Source organism: Panulirus ornatus, chromosome 55 (genome assembly GCF_036320965.1).
Source record: "Panulirus ornatus isolate Po-2019 chromosome 55, ASM3632096v1, whole genome shotgun sequence".
Taxonomy (NCBI): domain Eukaryota; kingdom Metazoa; phylum Arthropoda; class Malacostraca; order Decapoda; family Palinuridae; genus Panulirus; species Panulirus ornatus.
The window spans coordinates 33,480,364-33,503,984 of NC_092278.1; the positions used below are offsets into that span (position 1 = coordinate 33,480,364).

The following is a 23,621-nucleotide window of genomic DNA, read 5'->3' on the forward strand; positions in this document are numbered from 1 at the left end:
CACTACAATTATGATGCAACAGATATATGTTTGCTGAAAAAATATAAATCAGAGGGTCCTCACTGAACAATGGAGTTACTTTCCTGGCAATCTATCATTACAGAGGAACGTCATTGTATGAGCATTTGAAAACCATGTCAAAAGGAAGATTACATTCCAATCTATCTACCTACATCTCTGACACCTGTTCTGTCCGGGAACTCCCATCAAGAGGATGGCCAAGGCAAAATAGTCTCCACTTACCTCCACTTACATGCACCATCGCATGCATTCTTCTCCCATTTCTCTCCCTCAAGTACTCTTTCATTCTATTTCCCCATGTTACAGGTGGTCTTCCTCTCACACCAAACCCTTTAATTGTATTATTATAAACTTTCTCTGTAAATTTCCCATCTTGCATTCTTTCCACATGCCCAAACAAACTCAAAGTATTATGTTTCACCCACTCTACCACACCACAATTCATTCCCTTTGCATTCCCTGCCATACCAAATGCTGTCTTCATTCCATCTTGTCATACCACATGCTTCTCTCAAATAACTGATTTCCAGAGCCTGGATTCTTGACCTCTGTGACTCATTCCCTGTCCATGTTTTGGCTGCAGGGGTCAGGGTTATAACTATGTTGTTCCTTAATCCTTTTTTCCTTTTCATACTTACATCTCCTCACTTTAAAATTCATTAAGGAACCCAGTGACTCTTCTTCCCTGTACTGCTCTCTCCCTTCTCTCTCCTTCCATACCACCAAACTGCTCCCAAATACATAAATTCTATCACCTCTTCCAGTCTGTCTCCTCACTCATCTATAACATAGTCTAGTAAGCTTTCTTTTCTTATGTTCCAGACTAAAAATTTCCCAAATCTAGTTCTCATGTATGGACTATACCTGAAACAGCTCAGTTTCACCAAAAATAAACTAAAATCCAACAGCAACTGTTAAGAATTCAGATGAAAATGAGTCAGAAATATCATCATGGCTGTTTAATCTATACATGCTGTAAGTAAGGGAGGCACATAAGGACAGAGATAAGTAGACTCTTCTGCCATGACCATCCCTCTGATGGGAATTCCCAAAAGGAATGGGCATCAGAGATTTATTTATTTATTTCATTTTGCTTTGTCGCTGTCTCCCACTTTAACGAGGTAGCGCAAGGAAACAGATGAAAGAATGGCCCAACCCATCCACATACACATGTATATACATAAATGTTCACACACGCAAATATACGTACCTATACATCTCAACGTATACATATATATACACACACAGACATATACATATATACACATGTACATAATTCATACTGTCTGCCTTTATTCATTCCCATCGCCACCTCGCCACACATGAAATAACAACCCTCTCCCCCCTCATGTGGGCAAGGTAGCGCTAGGAAAAGACAACAAAGGCCACATTCGTTCACACTCAGTCTCTAGCTGTCATGTAATAATGCACCGAAACCACAGCGCCCTTTCCACATCCAGGCCCAACACAACTTTCCATGGTTTACCCCAGACACTTCACATGCCCTGGTTCAATCCACTGACAGCAAGTCGACCCTGGTATACCACATCATTCCAATTCACTCTATTCCTTGCACGCCTTTCACCCTCCTGCATGATCAGGCCCCGAACACTCAAAATCTTTTTCACTCCATCTTTCCACCTCCAATTTGGTCTCCCACTTCTCCTCGTTCCCTCCACCTCTGACACATATGTCCTCTTGGTCAATCTTTCCTCACTCATTCTCTCCATGTGACAAAACCATTTCAAAACACCCTCTTCTGCTTTCTCAACCACACTCTTTTTATTACCACACATCCATCTCTCTTACCCTATAATTACTTATTCGATCAAACCACCTCACACCACATATTGTCTTAAACATCTCATTTCCAGCACATCCACCCTTCTCCACACAACTCTATCCATAGCCCATGCCTTGCAACCATATAACATTGTTGGAACCACTATTCCTTCAAACATACCCATTTTTCTTTCTGAGATAATGTTCTCGACTTCCACACGTTCTTCAATGCTCCCAGAACTTTTGCCCCCTCCCCCACCCTATCACTCACTTCCACTTCCAGGGTTCCATCCGCTGCCAAATCCACTCCCAGATATCTAAAACACTTCACTTCGTCCAGTTTTTCTCCATTCAGACTTACTTCCCAACTAACTTGTCCTTCAACCCTACTGTACCTAATAACCTTACTCTTATTCACATTTACTCTCAGCTTTCTTCTTTCACACACTTTACCAAACTCAGTCACCAGCTTCTGCAGTTTCTCACATGAATCAGCCACCAGCGCTGTATCATCAGGGAACAACAACTGACTCACTTCCCAAGCTCTCTCATCCACAACAGACTGCATATTTGCCCCTCTTTCCAAAACTCTTGCATTCACCTCCCTAACAACTCCATCCATAAACAAATTAAACAACCATGGAGACATCACACACCCCTGCCCCAAACCTACATTCATTGAGAACCATTCACTTTCCTCTCTTCCTACATGTACACATGCCCTACATCCTCCATAAAAACTTTTCACTGCTTCTAACAACTTGCCTCCCACACCATATATTCTTAATACCTTCCACAGAGCATCTCTATCAACTCTATCATATGCCTTCTCCAGATCCATAAATGCTACATACAAATCTATTTGCTTTTCTAAGTATTTCTTACATACATTCTTCAAAGCAAACACCTGATCCACGCATCCTCTACCACTTCTGAAACCACACTGCTCTTCCCCAGTCTGATGCTCTGTACATGCTTTCATCCTCTCAATCAATACCCTCCCATATAATTTCCCAGGAATACTCAACAAACTTATACCTCTGTAATTTGAGCACTCACTTTTATCCCCTTTGCCTTTGTACAATGGCACTATGCAAGCATTCCGCCAATCCTCAGGCACCTCACCATGAGTCTTACATACATTAAATAACCTTACCAACCAGTCAACAATACAGTCACCCCATTTTCTAATAAATTCCACTGCAATACCATCCAAAGCTGCTGCCTTGCCGGCTTTCATCTTCCACAAAGCTTCTACTACCTCTTCTCTGTTTACCAAATCATTCTCCCTAACCCTCTCACTTTGCACACCACCTCAACCAAAACACCCTATATCTGCCACTCTACCATCAAACATATTCAACAAACCTTCAAAATACTCACTCCATCTCCTTCTCACACCACCACTACTTATCACCTCCCCATTAGCCCTCTTCACTGAGGTTCCCATTTGTTCCCTTGTCTTATGCACTTTATTTACCTCCTTCCAAAACATCTTTTTATTCTCCCTAAAATTTAATGATACTCTCTCACCCCAACTCTCATTTGCCCTCTTTTTCACCTCTTGCACCTTTCTCTTGACCTCCTGCCTCTTTCTTCTATACATCTCCCAGTCATTTGCATTATTTCCTTGCAAAAATCGTCCAAATGCCTCTCTCTTCTCTTTCACTAATAATCTTACTTCTTCATCCCACCACTCACTACCCTTTCTGATCTGCCCACCTCCCACTCTTCTCATGCCACAAGCATCTTTTGCACAAGCCATCACTGCTTCCCTAAATACATCCCATTCCTCCCCCACTCCCCTTACATCCAGTGCTCTCACCTTTTTCCATTATGCACTCAGTCTCTCCTGATACTTCCTCACACAAGTCTCCTTCCCAAGCTCACTTACTCTCACCACTCTCTTAACCCCAACATTCTCTCTTTGTTTTCTGAAAACCTCTACAAATTTTCACCTTTGCCTCCACAAGATGATGATCAGACATTCCTCCAGTTGCACCTCTCAGCACATTAACATCCAAAAGTCTCTCTTTTGCACGCCTATCAATTAACACGTAATCCAATAACACTCTCTGGCCATCTCTCCCACTTACATACATATACTTAGTTATATCTCTCTTTTTAAACCAGGTATTCCCAATCACCAGTCCTTTTTCAGCACACAAATCTACAAGCTCTTCACCATTTCCATTTACAACACTGAACATCTCATGTACACCAATTATTCCCTAAACTGCCACATTACTCACCTTTGCATTCAACTCACCCATCACTATAACCCAGTCTCGTGCATCAAAACTACTAATACTCACTCAGCTGTTCCCAAAACACTTGCCTCTCATGATCTTTCTTCTCATGCCCAGGTGCAGAGGCACCAATAATCACCCATCTCTCTCCATCCACTTTCAGTTTTACCCATATCAATCTAGAGTTTCCTTTTTTACACTCTATCACATACTCCCACCACTCCTGTTTCAGGAGTTGTGTTACTCCTTCCCTTGCTCCTGTTCTCTCACCAACCCCTGAATTTACTCCCAAAACATTCCCAAACCACTCTTCCCCTTTACCCTAGAGTTTCGTTTCACTCAGAGCGAAAACATTCAGGTTCCTTTCCTCAAACATCCTACCTATCTCTTCTTTTTTCTCATCTTGGTTACATCCACACACATTTAGACACCCCAATCTGAGCCTATGAGGAAGATGAGCACTTCCCATTTGACTCCTTCTGTTTCCCCTTTTAGAAAGTTAAAATACGAGGGGAAGGTTTCTAACCCCCTGCTCCCGTCCCCTTTAGTCGCCTTCTACGACAGGTGAGGAATGCGTGGAAAGTATTCTTTTTCCCCTATCCTCAGGGACAAAGTAATAATAATAATAATAATGATAATAATAATAATAATAATAATAATAATAATAATAATAATAATAATAATGGAGATAAACTGGAGGAAGTGAAGTGTTTTAGATATCTGGGAGTGGATCTGGCAGCGGATGGAACCATGGAAGCGGAAGTGGATCATAGGGTGGGGGAGGGGGCGAAAATTCTGGGGGCCTTGAAGAATGTGTGGAAGTCGAGAACATTATCTCGGAAAGCAAAACTGGGTATGTTTGAAGGAATAGTGGTTCCAACAATGTTGTATGGTTGCGAGGCGTGGGCTATGGATAGAGTTGTGCGCAGGAGGATGGATGTGCTGGAAATGAGATGTTTGAGGACAATGTGTGGTGTGAGGTGGTTTGATCGAATGAGTAACGTAAGGGTAAGAGAGATGTGTGGAAATAAAAAGAGCGTGGTTGAGAGAGCAGAAGAGGGTGTTTTGAAGTGGTTTGGGCACATGGAGAGAATGAGTGAGGAAAGATTGACCAAGAGGATATATGTGTCGGAGGTGGAGGGAACGAGGAGAAGAGGGAGACCAAATTGGAGGTGGAAAGATGGAGTGAAAAAGATTTTGTGTGATCGGGGCCTGAACATGCAGGAGGGTGAAAGGAGGGCAAGGAATAGAGTGAATTGGAGCGATGTGGTATACCGGGGTTGACGTGGTGTCAGTGGATTGAATCAAGGCATGTGAAGCGTCTGGGGTAAACCATGGAAAGCTGTGTAGGTATGTATATTTGCGTGTGTGGACGTATGTATATACATGTGTATGGGGGGGGGTTGGGCCATTTCTTTCGTCTGTTTCCTTGCGCTACCTCGCAAACGCGGGAGACAGCGACAAAGTATAATAAAAAAAAATATAAATAATAATATAATAATAACATAATAAAGACTTTTAAAAATACTAATACTAATCATAAGAAGAGGCTCAACACAAAAAACTATTCATTTAACAACTATTTCACCTAAAATTGTGTGCCTACCTTGTGATGGAATTCCACAGACCTCCACTTTCTTCATTATCATCAGACAAAAGCTGCATGTGCTGTTTGCCAGGCTTCTTAGCAACACGAACCTTGACCACATGGGACCGGAAACTACTCATAATGATTTGCACATCTTCTGAGCCAGCTGGAGTATCTGTTCCCTCATGACTTTATGGAATGAATGAGACATTAAATTTCATGTGAAAAAATGGCAGAAGAAAAAAAAATAATATGAATATCATTATAAAGATCAACCTAAATATGCAATGATTGACTTCCACTCCTCTCCCTTATAATTGAAGAGGTATACTCAATAAACTTATCTTTCTGTACTCTGAACATTCAGCTTCACCTCTTTTGCCTTTATATAATGGTACTACAAAGGCATTCTGCCTATTCACAAGCAACTTATCTTAAGCCATACATACACTGAACACCCTAACTAACAAATCAATAACACTGTCATCTCCTTTCTTGAAAAATTCAACTGTAATCCCATCTTCTCTAACTGTTTTGCCATGCTTTGTCTTATACAAGGCATTCACTTCTTTTCATCCAAGCACTTGCCGTGACTCTCTCATATGCTATTGTATCATTTGACACAATCAAGTGTCAAAAGTCCTTCAAAATACTCATCCCATCTTCTGTTCACCTCTTTTTTGCCTAGTACTAATTCCCCATCGGCTTCCCTCAACTATGTTCTCTTTCCAACAATTTGATACAAAACCTATATAGTGTAATATCTCACATAATCCTAATGTCTACCCAACACAAAACCACAATGAATAAAAATGAACATGGCTTTATACCAAATTTCAAAAATCCAGGATCTTAGGACTGTTGCAGATGTTAAAGTATGGGTAAAGAATATGACATCAATACTTCATTAAACTATCAAAGACATTAAATCCATGTTGTTCAGTATAATATGAATAATAAGCCATTCAACAACAAATGTGTTCACAATAATTGAATAACTAACCTCGCAATTGAGTAAATATCATTTGAACGTCCCTGCCTCAGCTTGAGCAGCCAAGCTCCAGGGTTGGCCTTCAGTTGGAAATAGCCTAAGTTTGCCATTACAATAGTATCAACCTGCAACAATGAAAATAAGTTTGTAATCTAAAACTACTTCACATGACCAAGTTTGCCATTACAATAATACCTTATTCCAAAGTACGAAAATGACTAATCTATAATTACATTACATAAAACTGAAACTTCAGTAGTATCCTACAATTAATCCTATGACTTAACATCTATTTCCCAATTATCCTGTTTCTTTTTTCTAAACATGATCTTCCCCACATTAGCAAGACAGCGTCAGGAAAGGATAAACATCAGTCTTAACTGCACATGTTCAGTCTCTAAATATCATTCACACAGTAAGAAAACCTGAGACAGTACCTTACTGACCATTTCAAACTTCCTAGTGCAACCTATTTCAAGCATGGCACCTCTTATCTTCCTACCCAATGTATGCCTCTTACCTAAAAGATATGTAGGTCCCAATATCAGCCTTCCTTTGCCCATCTTTCAATTTCCTCCTCCTTACTCCCTCCACTTCACATAAAGATGCCCTTTGCCAATCTCTCTCCACTAATTCTCTCTAAGTCCAAATCATCCACTGCTCAAATGCTTAATCTTCAAGCAGAGACATTTCATTCCCAGCATCCACACAAAACTACCTCCAAACATACCCACTATTGCCTTTTTTGGCCTTTCCTTCTGTATGCATCTTACTTCTCAGACTTCTGCACTCTCTCTAAACCTGTAACTCAATTCAGCTCTAAAAAGTCCCATCTGCTGCCACGTCAAATACCATGTGTCCATTTCCTTTAGGTCCTCCCAACTAACACTCATAGTATTGTCTTACCCCTCTACTGCATGTAGTTATCTTTTTTTTTTTTTTTTTTTTTTTTATACTTTGTCGCTGTCTCCTGCGTTTGCGAGGTAGCGCAAGGAAACAGACGAAAGAAATGGCCCAACCCCCCCCCCCCCATACACATGTACATACGTCCACACACGCAAATATACATACCTACACAGCTTTCCATGGTTTACCCCAGACGCTTCACATGCCTTGATTCAATCCACTGACAGCACGTCAACCCCTGTATACCACATCGCTCCAATTCACTCTATTCCTTGCCCTCCTTTCACCCTCCTGCATGTTCAGGCCCCGATCACACAAAATCTTTTTCACTCCATCTTTCCACCTCCAATTTGGTCTCCCTCTTCTCCTCGTTCCCTCCACCTCCGACACATATATCCTCTTGGTCAATCTTTCCTCACTCATTCTCTCCATGTGCCCAAACCATTTCAAAACACCCTCTTCTGCTCTCTCAACCACGCTCTTTTTATTTCCACACATCTCTCTTACCCTTACGTTACTCACTCGATCAAACCACCTCACACCACACATTGTCCTCAAACATCTCATTTCCAGCACATCCATCCTCCTGCGCACATCTCTATCCATAGCCCACGCCTCGCAACCATACAACATTGTTGGAACCACTATTCCTTCAAACATACCCATTTTTGCTTTCCGAGATAATGTTCTCGACTTCCACACATTTTTCAAGGCTCCCAAAATTTTCGCCCCCTCCCCCACCCTATGATCCACTTCCGCTTCCATGGTTCCATCCGCTGACAGATCCACTCCCAGATATCTAAAACACTTCACTTCCTCCAGTTTTTCTCCATTCAAACTCACCTCCCAATTGACTTGACCCTCACCCCTACTGTACCTAATAACCTTGCTCTTATTCACATTTACTCTTAACTTTCTTCTTCCACACACTTTACCAAACTCAGTCACCAGCTTCTGCAGTTTCTCACATGAATCAGCCACCAGCGCTGTATCATCAGCGAACAACAACTGACTCACTTCCCAAGCTCTCTCATCCCCAACAGACTTCATACTTGCCCCTCTTTCCAGGACTCTTGCATTTACCTCCCTAACAACCCCATCCATAAACAAATTAAACAACCATGGAGACATCACACACCCCTGCCGCAAACCTACATTCACTGAGAACCAATCACTTTCCTCTCTTCCTACACGTACACATGCCTTACATCCTCGATAAAAACTTTTCACTGCTTCTAACAACTTTCCTCCCACACCATATATTCTTAATACCTTCCACAGAGCATCTCTATCAACTCTATCATATGCCTTCTCCAGATCCATAAATGCTACATACAAATCCATTTGCTTTTCTAAGTATTTCTCACATACATTCTTCAAAGCAAACACCTGATCCACACATCCTCTACCACTTCTGAAACCGCACTGCTCTTCCCCAATCTGATGCTCTGTACATGCCTTCACCCTCTCAATCAATACCCTCCCATATAATTTACCAGGAATACTCAACAAACTTATACCTCTGTAATTTGAGTAGTTATCTTAGTTTTGTTAATATCAGCTTTCACCTCTTTTTTCTTACACACTCCAACAAATTCTGCCACCAGCTTCAAAGATTTCTCTCTGGAGCCTCACAACAAAGCTATGTCATCTATAAAGAGCATCTGATTAACTCACATGTCTCTCTACCTCTAGTATATCACAGATCTACTCCAAGCTTTGAGACCCTTGCACTAATACAGATCCCCCAAATCACTACAAAAAATTGTGATATTTAACACTTGCACCCATACAATACTACCTCCAAAGATATCCATTATTGCCTTTATTGGTCCTTCCTTCAATACTTCTTAATTACTTACTTCCAGGACATTCCAACCTGTGACTCAATTCAGCTCCATAAGTTCCATCTGCTGCCAAGTCAATTACCATGTGCCCATTTCCTCCGAACTGACTCTCACATGGTGTTGTCTTACCCCTCTACTGCATCTCATTATCTTTCTTATTCTTTTAACATTAACTTTCAACTTTTTCTCTTACATATTCAACCAAATTCTGCCACCAGCTTCTAGAATTTCTTTTTGGAACCTCACACCAAAGCTGGATCATTCTTAAAGAGCATCTGATTACCTCCAATATCTCTCCACCTCCAGCATACATGAGAGACTTACTCCAAGCTTTAACACCCTTGCAGTAATACAGATCCCCTAAATCACTATGGAGAATTAAGATATTTACAATCCATTCTATTCAACAAACAAACTTCACCTTATCATCTTAGGCATTCAAAAGCAAATGATGTAAATGAATAGCCTCTGAACACAGGTCACTAAATAATTTCCAAGGCTAGTCCACCTTGCACTTTTACAGCCAGCCCTCTGCTTATCTAAGTCAAATACTATACATTACCATCACAGGTTGCTGTCTGTTGCCAAGGGTGAACTGTAAGCCTCTTGGTGGATTCCCTGAAGACTGTTCAAAACAATGGCCTTCTAGGAGGAGATGTTCCAACTCAAACTCACTACGGGAACAAACATATCATGATTATCTCATTCATCAAATATGATGCATGAAAAGATCAAAATATATATTCAATCCTCATTATCCATGGTACTAAAAACACATTTAGCAAACAAAAGGCCTCTATAAGCACTTCTCAGCACCAGAAAGACATATTAGTTTGAAAATGATAAGAAACCCATCTAGATAAACCATGAAGACACCTTTTACAGAAACTGTTTTCCTCTGACCAACTAATCTAAGCTCTAAAAAACATATAAAAAACAATGCCATTGTCCTTCCCAACCAGCAGGGTCAATGCACTCATGGCCTGTCTACACACCGCATCAGTCTAAGAGATGCACAACTCCAACCTAAGCAAAATGAAGACAAGAAAGACACTCTTGTTAAGAAAACTGGATAATGATTCCTTCTTACTGCAAAGGCATGCTGATTCATCACAGAATTTCAGAGATCCAAAAAGACATGTAAACCAACTGTGCCTAGAAAGCTCTAGAATAATAAGGCTGAACAGAGCAATGTAACTCTCATTTGTTGCTAATAAATCTTGCCAGTAGTAGTTCTATTTTGTTAACAAATCTATATTAATAACAATACTAGTGGTATTCTCAAATAAAATCATCTTATTGATACCAAATTGAAAGTTAAAAAATGACTTCCTTTATAATGATTCAAATCGGTGCAATCAAAACAGCTTCAGATATTGAAGGGCATCTCTTAAAGAATGTCAGGGTACTGGAAAAAATGCAATCAACTTGTAAAAACCTATGAAACTGCTTTTGAGGCAAATGAATCATGAGACTCGACACTTTCTCTTTCCTAAATCATTAGGTGGAGCATTACTGCACAAAAAAGGTATTCAAAGAAACAGATATAACATGGTCTAAGATCTGTGGAGGAAACCATGTAAACTATCATCTTGCATTTTAAAACTGCAAGAGAGAATGATACACAAATAGTTCTTGATATGAAGAGGCCTTCTTTAAGAAACGTACCCTTAAAGACACACAGGGATTAAGTTTAAATCAAGTCAACTTGCTGCAAACATCAGTGTATGCTACCAATTGATGATAGGGTAACTGCTAGACAGGTGTGGAAGTGACTCATAAGAGAATATTACATGTCAGTCTGGTTCTGATTGGAGGATTATAGTAGCTTGATGACAATGAATGAAAATGCAACCTACAGAATTGTCTCCAAACTTGGTCTACATTTAGAGAGATGTGAAAACAGGTCAGAATTGGAAAGCTATTAAGATATGCAGATTCAAGTGCACGGAAAATATTCTAGATAAAATAAATTTTTTTACATGAGGTGTTTGGTTTAATCATCAGAGTATGTGAAAAAAAATCATGACTACATAGCTAACACTTTAGATTCAAGAAGACATATATCTTGCTAAGTATATGAAATATGTGTTCGTAAAGAATATCAGGCAGGCATTAGGTATGAACATTATCACACACATAGCACAGATGTTACAAAAAATTCATAAACTTGTCATCAAAGTCTTACCTATGAACCCCAGATTCTACCAACTCCAGTTTGATATTATCTAGATCGTATAAGGATTGGACTACCTCCACCAACCAGTTTTCTGGGGCATGATAATTCATTGTGAGAATTGGAGATTCAGGAAGGCCAGTAAATCTTGCATGGGGTCCAGCTGCTAGTTCTCCAGCATCTGTGAACTGTGGCTCAGGCTCCAACACATATCGGTAAAAACTGTTAAAGACATAATATATGTTGCATTATTACATTCATACTATAGGAAGTACTATTTAGCATATGCAGTAGAATCTGAACCATTTCAGTTACTGGTAATTTCCCAATGTAAAACTTGCCTGATCATTAGGTAACAAGAAGAATACAAAACCTAAATTACCGAAGGACAACTCTACAGACAAGCTGGGATGGTAAGGTGGTATACTTAATGAAGATTAGCACCAGTAGGTTTAACATTACATCAAGAAGGGAAGCCACTCCATTAGTCATATTCATAGACCTTGTTCTTGCACTAAGAGAGTTAAAGTTAAGACTGACAGAGTTGTAAAATTCTATTTGTACATATATTAACACACTTCACCAACCTATGTCTAGGGTGGAAATCATAAACTTCCACCCACATAAACAAAGCTTATTTCTTCTTTATGTATACTATGTAGATTCATTAACTAAGACTATAGTGTTCACTCAACAGCCACACAAAACATGATTCCATTGCAGGCAACTCTAAATAATTATCATGGCATTTTCATCTCAAATATCTTGAGCTCCAATTAATATTCTCACTTCATCTAACAGTGGAATATATACCTCTTTTATCCATTCATCAGGACCCAACCTCTTTTTCATGCTTCTATACAACTTTCCAGATCCCCTCCAAGGCAGTTTCAACATCGCTCTTCACTATCTCTCTCACCACTCTATTTAGACCCTAAGTATTTGCCTGCATATTTCATAAGCGATTTCCTTACACTACTTAAATTTTTCACACCATTCTGTACTATTTCTATTCTTCTAATTCCAACTTTACTACATAAGTTATCCATATTAATTACTCTTATCTTTTGCCAGAAAAATAAGGTCTCACATCCATACACTTAAGATGTGAGGCATTCCACATGCTTCTACACTTTAATTCTTCCCACCAGAAAATTAAGTACAGCTGAATTTTTCTGCCTTGTAAACATTACTATCACCTTTACTACCATATTTACTCATCATCACTCCTAAATATCTGAAATCCTTAACAATCCATCCTTCTCAATTTTAAGCTCAAGAACCAAAGTCCAAGTGAGCTGTTTACATAACTTGGTTTCCATCACCCATCATCTTTAACATTTCCATCTTCTCCATTGATACATCTGGGACAACATGAACAAAACTTAGTAATGATAGTCCTCAGTGATCCCACTTCTAATCTGTTTCTGGAGACATCAGTCACCATCTGTGATAGCCACTGTTACAAAGAAAATCCATCAATTAACTTCTCATATCCTATTCTCTCAAAAACTACTGTGCCAGTTTCAACCAAACTTAACAGGTAAGGATCTTGATTAGTACATTTTTCAAAATTGTGTTTATTATTTTTCATTAATGTTTTCAAACTTTTATTTATGGATATTGTGTTGAAAGTCTGTAAATGCAACACTCACACCTACAGATGAAACTATTTCAGTGGTCATTTCACCATCATAATTTTTTATCTTACAACCTGGGGATAGGGAAGAAAGAATACTTCCCATGCATTCCTCACGTGTCGTAGAAGGCGACTAAAAGGGACAGGAGCATGGGGCTGGAAACCTCCCTTCCTTGTATTTTATCTTTCTAAAAGGAAAAACAGAAGAAGGAGTCACGCAGGGAGTGCTCATCCTCCTCAAAGGCTCAGATTGGGGTGTGGATGTAACCAAGATGAGAAAAAAGGAGAGATAGGTAGTATGTTTGAGGAAAGGAGCCTGAATGTTTTGGCTCTGAGTGAAACGAAGCTCAAGGGTAAAGGGGATGAGTGGTTTGGGAATGTCTTGGGAGTAAAGTCAGGAGTTAGTGAGAGGACAAGAGCAAGGGAAGGAGTAGTAATACTAAAAGAAGGAGTGGTGAGAGTATGTGATAGAGTGTAAGAAAGTAAACTCTAGATTGATATGGGTAAAACTGAAAGTGGATGGAGAGAGATGGGTGATTATTGGTGCATATGCACCTGGGCATGAAAAGAAAGATCATGAGGCAAGTGTTTTGGGAGCAGCTGAGTGAGTGTGTTAGTAGTTTTGATGCACGAGACCAGGTTATAGTGATGGGTGATTTGAATGCAAAGGTGAGTAATGTGGAAGTTAAGGGAATAATTGGTGTACATGGGGTATTCAGTGTTGTACTGTACTAATAAGAATAACGGTGAAGAGAACACTTTCACAAAGGGTCCTGTACAAGCCAATGTTCACACTAAAATGATTACAACTCCAGATAAAAGGAAAACTAAAAAAAACCACTCTAGCAACATACCTTTTTAGTGGCATTTCTGAGTGCTTTTCTCTGGCATTAAGTACAACACGAATATTAGCATTGACCACTTCCTGAAGTACCATAAGGATTGGACCCATTTTTTGGGCAGCAGTAGATACTGGATCACAAATAACAACAATATCAAATGCTGGCATATCAGGATCCTTAGGAGAAATCTTGATAACTGAATGCTGGTCTGAGCGAATGGGTACACTAATACGACCTTTAGACTGGGGTTTCGTTTGCAGTACACCAGTAACCTTCATCAACATGTCATTAATGTTGCCAGTAAAAGAAGAATCTGAAAAGAATAGGAAAATAATTGACCTCTTCTGACTTAATCCTTTAAGTACAAGGAAACTAGAACAAGTGGACTACAGAAAAATGTCTTAACACAATATCTTAATTTCATACATATTCATCATTTCTTGTGTCAGCAAGGTAACGTCAAGAATAGAGGATTAAGCCCCAGAGGGGAAATCTAACTAGGCCCCCTTGTCTGTTCCTTCTTTTGGAAAAGTAAAAACTGGGTGGAGGATTTCCAGCCCCAGGCTCTCACCCTTTTAGTTGCCTTCTACAACACATGAGGGAATATGTGGATAGTGTTCTTCCTCCCCTAACATCAGGGATACCAAAATATATATAGCATTGCTACCCCTGCTTCAGCAAGGTAGCGCAGGAAAACAGACAAAAAAAGGCCACATTCATTCACACTCAGTCTCTACATGTCATGTGTAATGCACTGAAACCACAGCTCCCTATCCACATCCAGGCCCCACAGACCTTTCCATGGTTTACCCCAGACGTTTCACATGCCCTGGTTCAGTCCCCTAACAGCACATTGACACCGGTATACCACATCAATTCATTCTATTCCTTTTGGTTTCAAAAGTGGTGGAGGATATGTGGATCAGGTGTTTGCTTTAAAGAATATGTGTGAGAAATACTTACAGAGCAACAAGGTTGCTAGCACTTATGGATCTGGAGAAAGCATTTGACAGGGATAATAGAGATGCCTTGTGGAAGGTCTTATGGATATACAATGTGGGAAGAAAGATTTCAAAAGCAGTGGCAAGTATTTATTAAGGGTGTGAGGCAAGCGTATGAGTGAGACCAGAGGAGAGTGAATGGTTCCAAGTGAAGGTTGGTCTGCAGCAAGTGTGTGATGTCTCCATGGTTGTTTAATCTGTTTATGGATGGGGTGGTGAAGGGGGTAAATGCAAGCCTTAGAGAGAGGGGCAAGAATGCAGTCTGTACAGGATGAGGGTACCTGGAAAATGAGTCAGTTGTTTGCTAATGATACACCAATGTTAGCAGATTCAAGTGAGAAACTGCATAAGTTGATGGATGAGCTTCAAATAGTGTGTGAAAGGAGCTTATAGTAAATGTGAATAAACGCAAGGTTATCAGGTTTAGCAGGGTTGAGGGTCAGTTGACTTTGGGTGTGAATATGAATGGATAAAACTTGGAGGAAGTGAAGTGCTTTAGAAACCTGGGAGTGGACATGGCAGTGAATGGATTTCTGGAATTTCTGGAAGTGTAAATGAGTCATAGGATGGGCAGAGGTTTTGGGATCACTCAAGAATGTGTGGAAAGACAGGTAATCATCTGGAAGGGCATAAATGGTTATGTTTGAAGGTATAGTAATCCCAATAATGTTATGTTGTTTGCAAGGCATGGGCTTTAGATGAGGAAGTCTGTGAACAAGGATGGAAGTGTTGGAAATTAAATACTTGAGAAAAATATGTGGTATGATATGGTTTGATCATGTAAGTACTAAAAGAGTAAGAGAGAAGTGTGGTAATAACAGTGTGGTTGAGAGAGGTGGAGAGGGTCTGACTATGAGCAAGGATAGGCTAACGAAGAGGATATATGTGTCAGAAGTGGATGGAACAAGGAGAAGGGGTAGGTCAAACTGGAGACGGAAGGATTAAGTGAAACATTTTTTGAGTGACAAAGGCCTGATCATGTAGGAGGGTGAAAGGTGTGCACGGGAGTGGGATTTGGAGTGATGTGGTATACAGGGGCTGATGTGCTGTAAATGGACTGGAAAGGTCTGGGGGGGGGCTGGTTGTGGATAGGAGCTGTGGTTTCAGTGCACCACACAACAGATAAAGAATAGACGTGACCAAATGTAGCCTTTCTTTGCCTGTTCCAAGCACTACCTTGCTAACACAGGAAATGGAAATCAAGTATAATAACCTGAAAATTATATATCTATACATATAAGATCTTTTGCCTAGAATGAAGGCAAGAGACCCAGAAGACTCTGAATATTATACAATAAATGCAGAAGGACTGCAATACCACACCAAAATTGGGCAAAGTCTCTGTATATTCCAAATTACACACAACTACTACCAAATCAAAGCAAAGAGTGATTATAAAAAAAATCACCCTCAATGTCTTGATCAATTTTCAGCTTATCATAATACAAAAAGAAAACAAATGACAAGTGAAAGAAACATTAAAGTGCATGACATGTTGAAGGAACAGCATAAATCAAGAAGACATACAAGAATATGCATATAAGAATAAGTACACAATGGGACATGAGAAAAGGGGAACAAAAAATGTTTTGGGCAACTTTACACACCACGAGGTGTGCTGAAGGGCAACACAGGAAAACATAGGACACAAGATAGCACAAATGAAAATGAGGTAAAGTATTTGTACACTGGGCAACATACAACAGCACAGGTGAACATGAGGAAACAGAACATGGGAAAACAGAAAATGTGAGGAAAATTATGGAACACAAGAGAAATCAGTTGAACACTGAACATCAGGGAATTTCTTGGATCACCAACAAACAGGGAAATACAACTGAACAAGAAAAAAACATAAAATTTTGAAGCAAAGGAGAAAAGGAGAAGACTGGGGAACATTAGGAACAATAAATAACAAGAGAGACAGGAGGAAAACAAAAGTGACGCAAAGAACCAAAGAACATGAAGGGAAACGGATGGGTATGTGAAAGCCTGCTGATAGACCAGACTATTTTCCACTCATTTCATCAAAACTTAGTCTTTCTATCAATCCTTCCTCTGTCAAACATCATCTATCATTACCTCTCACCCTCTTGTTTCTCTGTGATCCAACCATTAATCATGTTTTTATTATTCCTTTTTCTTCATCTATTTCTACAATCAATATCTACATTCTCACTTCTTAGTCCGGTGAAGTATAATTCTCAAGCATAAAAAAGGAAAACCTAACTATACAACCTCCACAATGTGGAAAAGCTCAATGAATACACATAATCTACTAGCAAATCTGATGTATCCAATATGTTAAAAAGAAACTGATCAGTCCTGAGGGGCCTGCATCATAAGTCTCTGGCTAATACCTTTATCTGGTACCATTCTTTGCAGTAAACCCAAAAGCACATCTTCAACAAACATATTTCTCTTTGCCCACAATTTTGAATTTTCAGGCGACATGAAATTCTTTGATACAATTTCCTGTTCATCCTTTTAATATTTCATCTAGCAATTTTCTTTAATAGTACTTTAATTCACAATGACAAATGTCTTTGCAAAACTAATAAGTGTTTTAGTAAACAGTTAGTCCTTTATTAATTACCTGCTTGTACTGTATGGGAGATTTACACTTGTGAGGCCTCAAGATTATTTGCATGCTTTTACTGGTATAAGGTAATACTGTCCTCTATTTATGAGTCAACAGTTTCTAAGATGTTTCTTTAGGCTAACTGGTCTGCATTGTTTAGGCAGTAATTTGATTCCTCTTTTGTGTATGTTTTTTTTTTTTTTGCTTTGTCGCTGTCTCCCGCGTTTGCGAGGTAGCGCAAGGAAACAGACGAAAGAAATGGCCCAACCCACCCCCATACACATGTATATACATACGTCCACACACGCAAATATACATACCTACACAGCTTTCCATGGTTTACCCCAGACGCTTCACATGCCTTGATTCAATCCACTGACAGCACGTCAACCCCGGTATACCACATCGTTCCAATTCACTCTATTCCTTGCCCTCCTTTCACCCTCCTGCATGTTCAGGCCCCGATCACACAAAATCTTTTTCACTCCATCTTTCCACCTCCAATTTGGTCTCCCTCTTCTCCTCGTTCCCTCCACCTCCGACACATATATCCTCTTGGTCAATCTTTCCTCACTCATTCTCTCCATGTGACCAAACCATTTCAAAACACCCTCTTCTGCTCTCTCAACCACGCTCTTTTTATTTCCACACATCTCTCTTACCCTTACGTTACTTACTCGATCAAACCACCTCACACCACACATTGTCCTCAAACATCTCATTTCCAGCACATCCATCCTCCTGCGCACAACTCTATCCATAGTCCACGCCTCGCAACCATACAACATTGTTGGAACCACTATTCCTTCAAACATACCCAGTTTTGCTTTCCGAGATAATGTTCTCGACTTCCACACATTCTTCAAGGCTCCCAGAATTTTCGCCCCCTCCCCCACCCTATGATCCACTTCCGCTTCCATGTTTCCATCCGCTGCCAGATCCACTCCCAGATACCTAAAACACTTCACTTCCTCCAGTTTTTCTCCATTCAAACTCACCTCCCAATTGACTTGACCCTCAACCCTACTGTACCTAATAACCTTGCTCTTATTCACATTTACTCTTAACTTTCTTCTTTCACACACTTTACCAAACTCAGTCACCAGCTTCTGCAGTTTCTCACATGAATCAGCCACCAGCGCTGTATCATCAGCGAAACAACAACTGACTCACTTCCCAAGCTCTCTCATCCCCAACAGACTTCATACTTGCCCCTCTCCAAAACTCTTGCATTCACCTCCCTAACAACCCCATCCATAAACAAATTAAACAACCATGGAGACATCACACACCCCTGCCGCAAACCTACATTCACTGAGAACCAATCACTTTCCTCTCTTCCTACACGTACACATGCCTTACATCCTCGATAAAACCTTTTCACTGCTTCTAACAACTTGCCTCCCACACCATATATTCTTAATACCTTCCACAGAGCATCTCTATCAACTCTATCATATGCCTTCTCCAGATCCATAAATGCTACATACAAATCCATTTGCTTTTCTAAGTATTTCTCACATACATTCTTCAAAGCAAACACCTGATCCACACATCCTCTACCACTTCTGAAACCACACTGCTCTTCCCCAATCTGATGCTCTGTACATGCCTTCACCCTCTCAATCAATACCCTCCCATATAATTTGCCAGGAATACTCAACAAACTTATACCTCTGTAATTTGAGCACTCACTCTTATCCCCTTTGCCTTTGTACAATGGCACTATGCACGCATTCCGCCAATCCTCAGGCACCTCACCATGAGTCATACATACATTAAATAACCTTACCAACCAGTCAACAATACAGTCACCCCCTTTTTTAATAAATTCCACTGCAATACCATCCAAACCTGCTGCCTTGCCAGCTTTCATCTTCCGCATAGCTTTTACTACCTCTTCTCTGTTTACCAAATCATTTTCCCTAACCCTCGCACTTTGCACACCACCTCGACCAAAACACCCTATATCAGCCACTCTATCATCAAACACATTCAACAAACCTTCAAAATACTCACTCCATCTCCTTCTCACATCACCACTACTTGTTATCACCTCCCCATTTGTGCCCTTCACTGAAGTTCCCATTTGCTCCCTTGTCTTACGCACTTTATTTATGTGTTACGTATGCTATTTCATGTATATCTGCTAAGCTTGATTGGTCTATGCTTTGTCATAACATCAGAGAGAGGATTGGCTATTGCCTCTCATCTTTTTTAGAACACTGCTAGAATTCCATTCAGTCCTGGTGTTGAGTTCTCTTTACAATGATAGACTGCTAAAATTTTGTCTTTTTCTGAAAACCCTATATCTGTAAATGCACACTTGTTAAATTCATTAAATACATATTCATTCATTCTCCCTTGTACTAAATACAGACTTTCACTAGTCAATGAACATTAAGCAGATTCTTTTGGGGTGTCCAATCTCTGGCTTTTTATTCTCCTTTTTCTTATATATTATCTAAATAAGACTCAGATTTCAATGCATACCTTGTATTACCTTCTCTTCTTTTATACTTTGTTCTCTTCTAAGTAACTCCATTATTTCTTTGTATTAATTTCTTATTTTCACTTCTAATTGTTTCAATCTATATCCACTTGTAACAAATCTTAGTTTTTCTTCCATTCTCTTTCATTCATCCACTATCCACTACCTTTCAGCATCTTTCTCAAATGTTTTTCTTTATTCCTTTATGTGGGACTAATCTTATAATTATCTAATTTTGGAACTGGTAAAAGACTCCTTTTCCTGTTTTTGCATTACTGTTATCGACAGTGCTGTCTGTTTATCATTTTCACTGACAAGAGGTTTTTTCCATACATATTCACCATTTCCCACATTAGCGAGGTAGCATCAAGAACAGATGACAGCCTCAGAGGGGAAAATCCTCAACTGGCTAGTGTCTTTGTTTCTTCTTTTACAGAAGTAAAACACTACCTCGAATGACATGACTAATTTCATTAAAGGTTTCATTTTGTATGTTCGAGTGAAGTATGTTTCTTGCTAGTTCCTTCAATGTCACCATTAAAAAGTTATTTGTTTTTGTGTTTTCACTAATGATCCTACTCTGCTCCTGGCCTATTCATTCATTTAATCTGATTTCCATGTTTAGTGTGCTTTTCTGCTAATCCAGTCACTCCTCAGTTTCCATATCCCAATATTTTCATTGCTCTTTACCATCCAAGATCTAACATCAATCTTCATGTCTTTTTGTACCTAATCTTGATTTATGTATCTACCTTCATTATTTACATTTAACCACTCTCTTTTATATGGTACCATTTTTCTTTTAACTATTTAGTCCTTTATGTGTAAAGATCTTACCTAACTGTTATTCCAGCTGAGTGCAAGAATCTGCATCTGCTACCCAATCTGCACTGGAGGTATAAATGAAGACATCAGCATCACCTAATGCACAATTTACAGTAAATGTGAAAATCTTAAAAACTCAAACTAGTGTGGAGGTCTTAGTTCACTATTTAAATCTATGGACATAGACTGAATATATGTGAGAGTGACCTGGGAAGATATAAGCATCTGATACACCCCATCTACATGGGAACAGCGCTAATGAAAGTATACCTACAAATAGCAACTAATCTTTTAATTTCTGTCCTTATGGTTCCAGAAAGATTTATCCACTAAAAGAGAGGAAATGTAAAGAAAGGGGAAAACTTAAAATGATATATGAAATTAAACTGCTTGGATGAAGCAGTACAACTTAAAATTACCTATATTCTCTAGGTATTAAATGTTATTATTTCAATACAATTAGAGAGATGAGATGGACTGAGGATAAAAAGCCAGAGAATGGAAATAATGAAGAATCTTGGGTGAAGTAGTATTGCACTATTTATAATAAAGAGGAAGAATAAAGAGAGAAATAATTAAGAATTTACCTTCACCATCAAGGACTTCAGTAATTTTCTCTCCAAATGTTGATTGAACATACTTTTCAAGTAAACCAAAATCTTCCTGTACAAACTTCTCACTGGTCTTGAGCGTCCCAAGCATTCTCCCATTAGCAATTACAGTACGCATCCCTGGGGCTAGTGAAAGCACCTGCAATGTAATTACTCGAACATGAATCATTCAAATCACTGCCTTCACATTTGTGTTTTTCTCCGCATCAATCAACATTCAAAAGCCTCTCTATATTCATTATAGCAACAGTTATAAAGTGTACCATGAAAAATTATACAAAAATATTCATAATTCACCGAAAAAGAATTGTAGACTTCCAACATTACCTTTTTACAATATAATGAATAGATTTCAAACACCTCATGGTTTAATGAAGCTAGACGAGATTGGAATGCCTCCATGTCTAATCCCTGCAAATAGTGATTGCCATAATTATCTCTGCATGGTGATTATATATGCAATAAACAGATATTTCTGAATATCTACAGAACTCAGTACATGGCTAATTAAGATTAGGGTACAAATAAGTGAAAATTCCCAACAAGTGGATATATAGCTTCAAAATTCTGTGTGTGACAGAGAAATGGGAGTCATATCATCCATAACCTGTCACCAGTCCCTGAAATAAACTTCCAAGTGTTACAAGTATTTCATCATCTTTTGAGAAAAATATTTTCAGTGAGTTGAAACAATAATACTTTTAATTACATAACCCTAGGATCCCTTCTACAGGAATCATGCAGCTTCATGATTGCACTCCTTTGAAGTGAGAAGTTATTTGATAATGTACTCACTCTCATCAAATGACAATGATACAACCAATATGAAAGTGACCTTTCACTCGAGGCATAGCCACAGTTTGGTGGAGTATGGTAACAACAAGGAGCTGTAATAATCTTATAAATATAAGAGAACAGAACATACACTGCATCACCTACAGCAAAGCAATGACCATGTCTATGAGACAGATATAGTTGTCGGACCATGAAGATAAACAAAGCAAAAAATGGTAAGGATTATAATACTTGAATGTAGGTTTGCGGCAGGGGTGTGTGATGTCTCCATGGTTGTTTAATTTGTTTATGGATGGGGTTGTTAGGGAGGTAAATGCAAGAGTTTTGGAAAGAGGGGCAAGTATGAAGTCTGTTGGGGATGAGAGAGCTTGGGAAGTGAGTCAGTTGTTGTTCGCTGATGATACAGCGCTGGTGGCTGATTCATGTGAGAAACTGCAGAAGCTGGTGACTGAGTTTGGTAAAGTGTGTGGAAGAAGAAAGTTAAGAGTAAATGTGAATAAGAGCAAGGTTATTAGGTACAGTAGGGTTGAGGGTCAAGTCAATTGGGAGGTGAGTTTGAATGGAGAAAAACTGGAGGAAGTGAAGTGTTTTAGATATCTGGGAGTGGATCTGGCAGCGGATGGAACCATGGAAGCGGAAGTGGATCATAGGGTGGGGGAGGGGGCGAAAATTCTGGGGGCCTTGAAGAATGTGTGGAAGTCGAGAACATTATCTCGGAAAGCAAAAATGGGTATGTTTGAAGGAATAGTGGTTCCAACAATGTTGTATGGTTGCGAGGCGTGGGCTATGGATAGAGTTGTGCGCAGGAGGATGGATGTGCTGGAAATGAGATGTTTGAGGACAATGTGTGGTGTGAGGTGGTTTGATCGAGTGAGTAACGTAAGGGTAAGAGAGATGTGTGGAAATAAAAAGAGCGTGGTTGAGAGAGCAGAAGAGGGTGTTTTGAAGTGGTTTGGGCACATGGAGAGAATGAGTGAGGAAAGATTGACCAAGAGGATATATGTGTCGAAGGTGGAGGGAACGAGGAGAAGAGGGAGACCAAATTGGAGGTGGAAAGATGGAGTGAAAAAGATTTTGTGTGATCGGGGCCTGAACATGCAGGAGGGTGAAAGGAGGGCAAGGAATAGAGTGAATTGGAGCGATGTGGTATACCGGGGTTGACGTGCTGTCAGTGGATTGAATCAAGGCATGTGAAGCGTCTGGGGTAAACCATGGAAAGCTGTGTAGGTATGTATATTTGCGTGTGTGGACGTATGTATATACATGTGTATGGGGG

At 39.6% G+C, this 23,621-nt stretch overlaps 1 protein-coding gene across 6 annotated transcripts in view; it reads right to left on the minus strand.

The window, feature by feature from the left end:
• Positions 1-23,621, minus strand: part of Uggt (UDP-glucose-glycoprotein glucosyltransferase) — a 73,946-nt gene that overhangs the window by 19,848 nt on the left and 30,477 nt on the right. For all 6 annotated transcript variants that reach the window (XM_071693373.1, XM_071693370.1, XM_071693369.1 and 3 more), the window contains 7 exons: positions 21,878-21,961; positions 21,527-21,689; positions 14,054-14,354; positions 11,573-11,782; positions 9,947-10,058; positions 6,644-6,756; positions 5,659-5,829 (listed from right to left, as the gene is read on the minus strand). In XM_071693373.1, the coding sequence (XP_071549474.1) occupies positions 5,659-5,829; positions 6,644-6,756; positions 9,947-10,058; positions 11,573-11,782; positions 14,054-14,354; positions 21,527-21,689; positions 21,878-21,961 (1,154 nt within the window). The remainder of the gene's footprint in view (positions 1-5,658; positions 5,830-6,643; positions 6,757-9,946; positions 10,059-11,572; positions 11,783-14,053; positions 14,355-21,526; positions 21,690-21,877; positions 21,962-23,621) is intronic.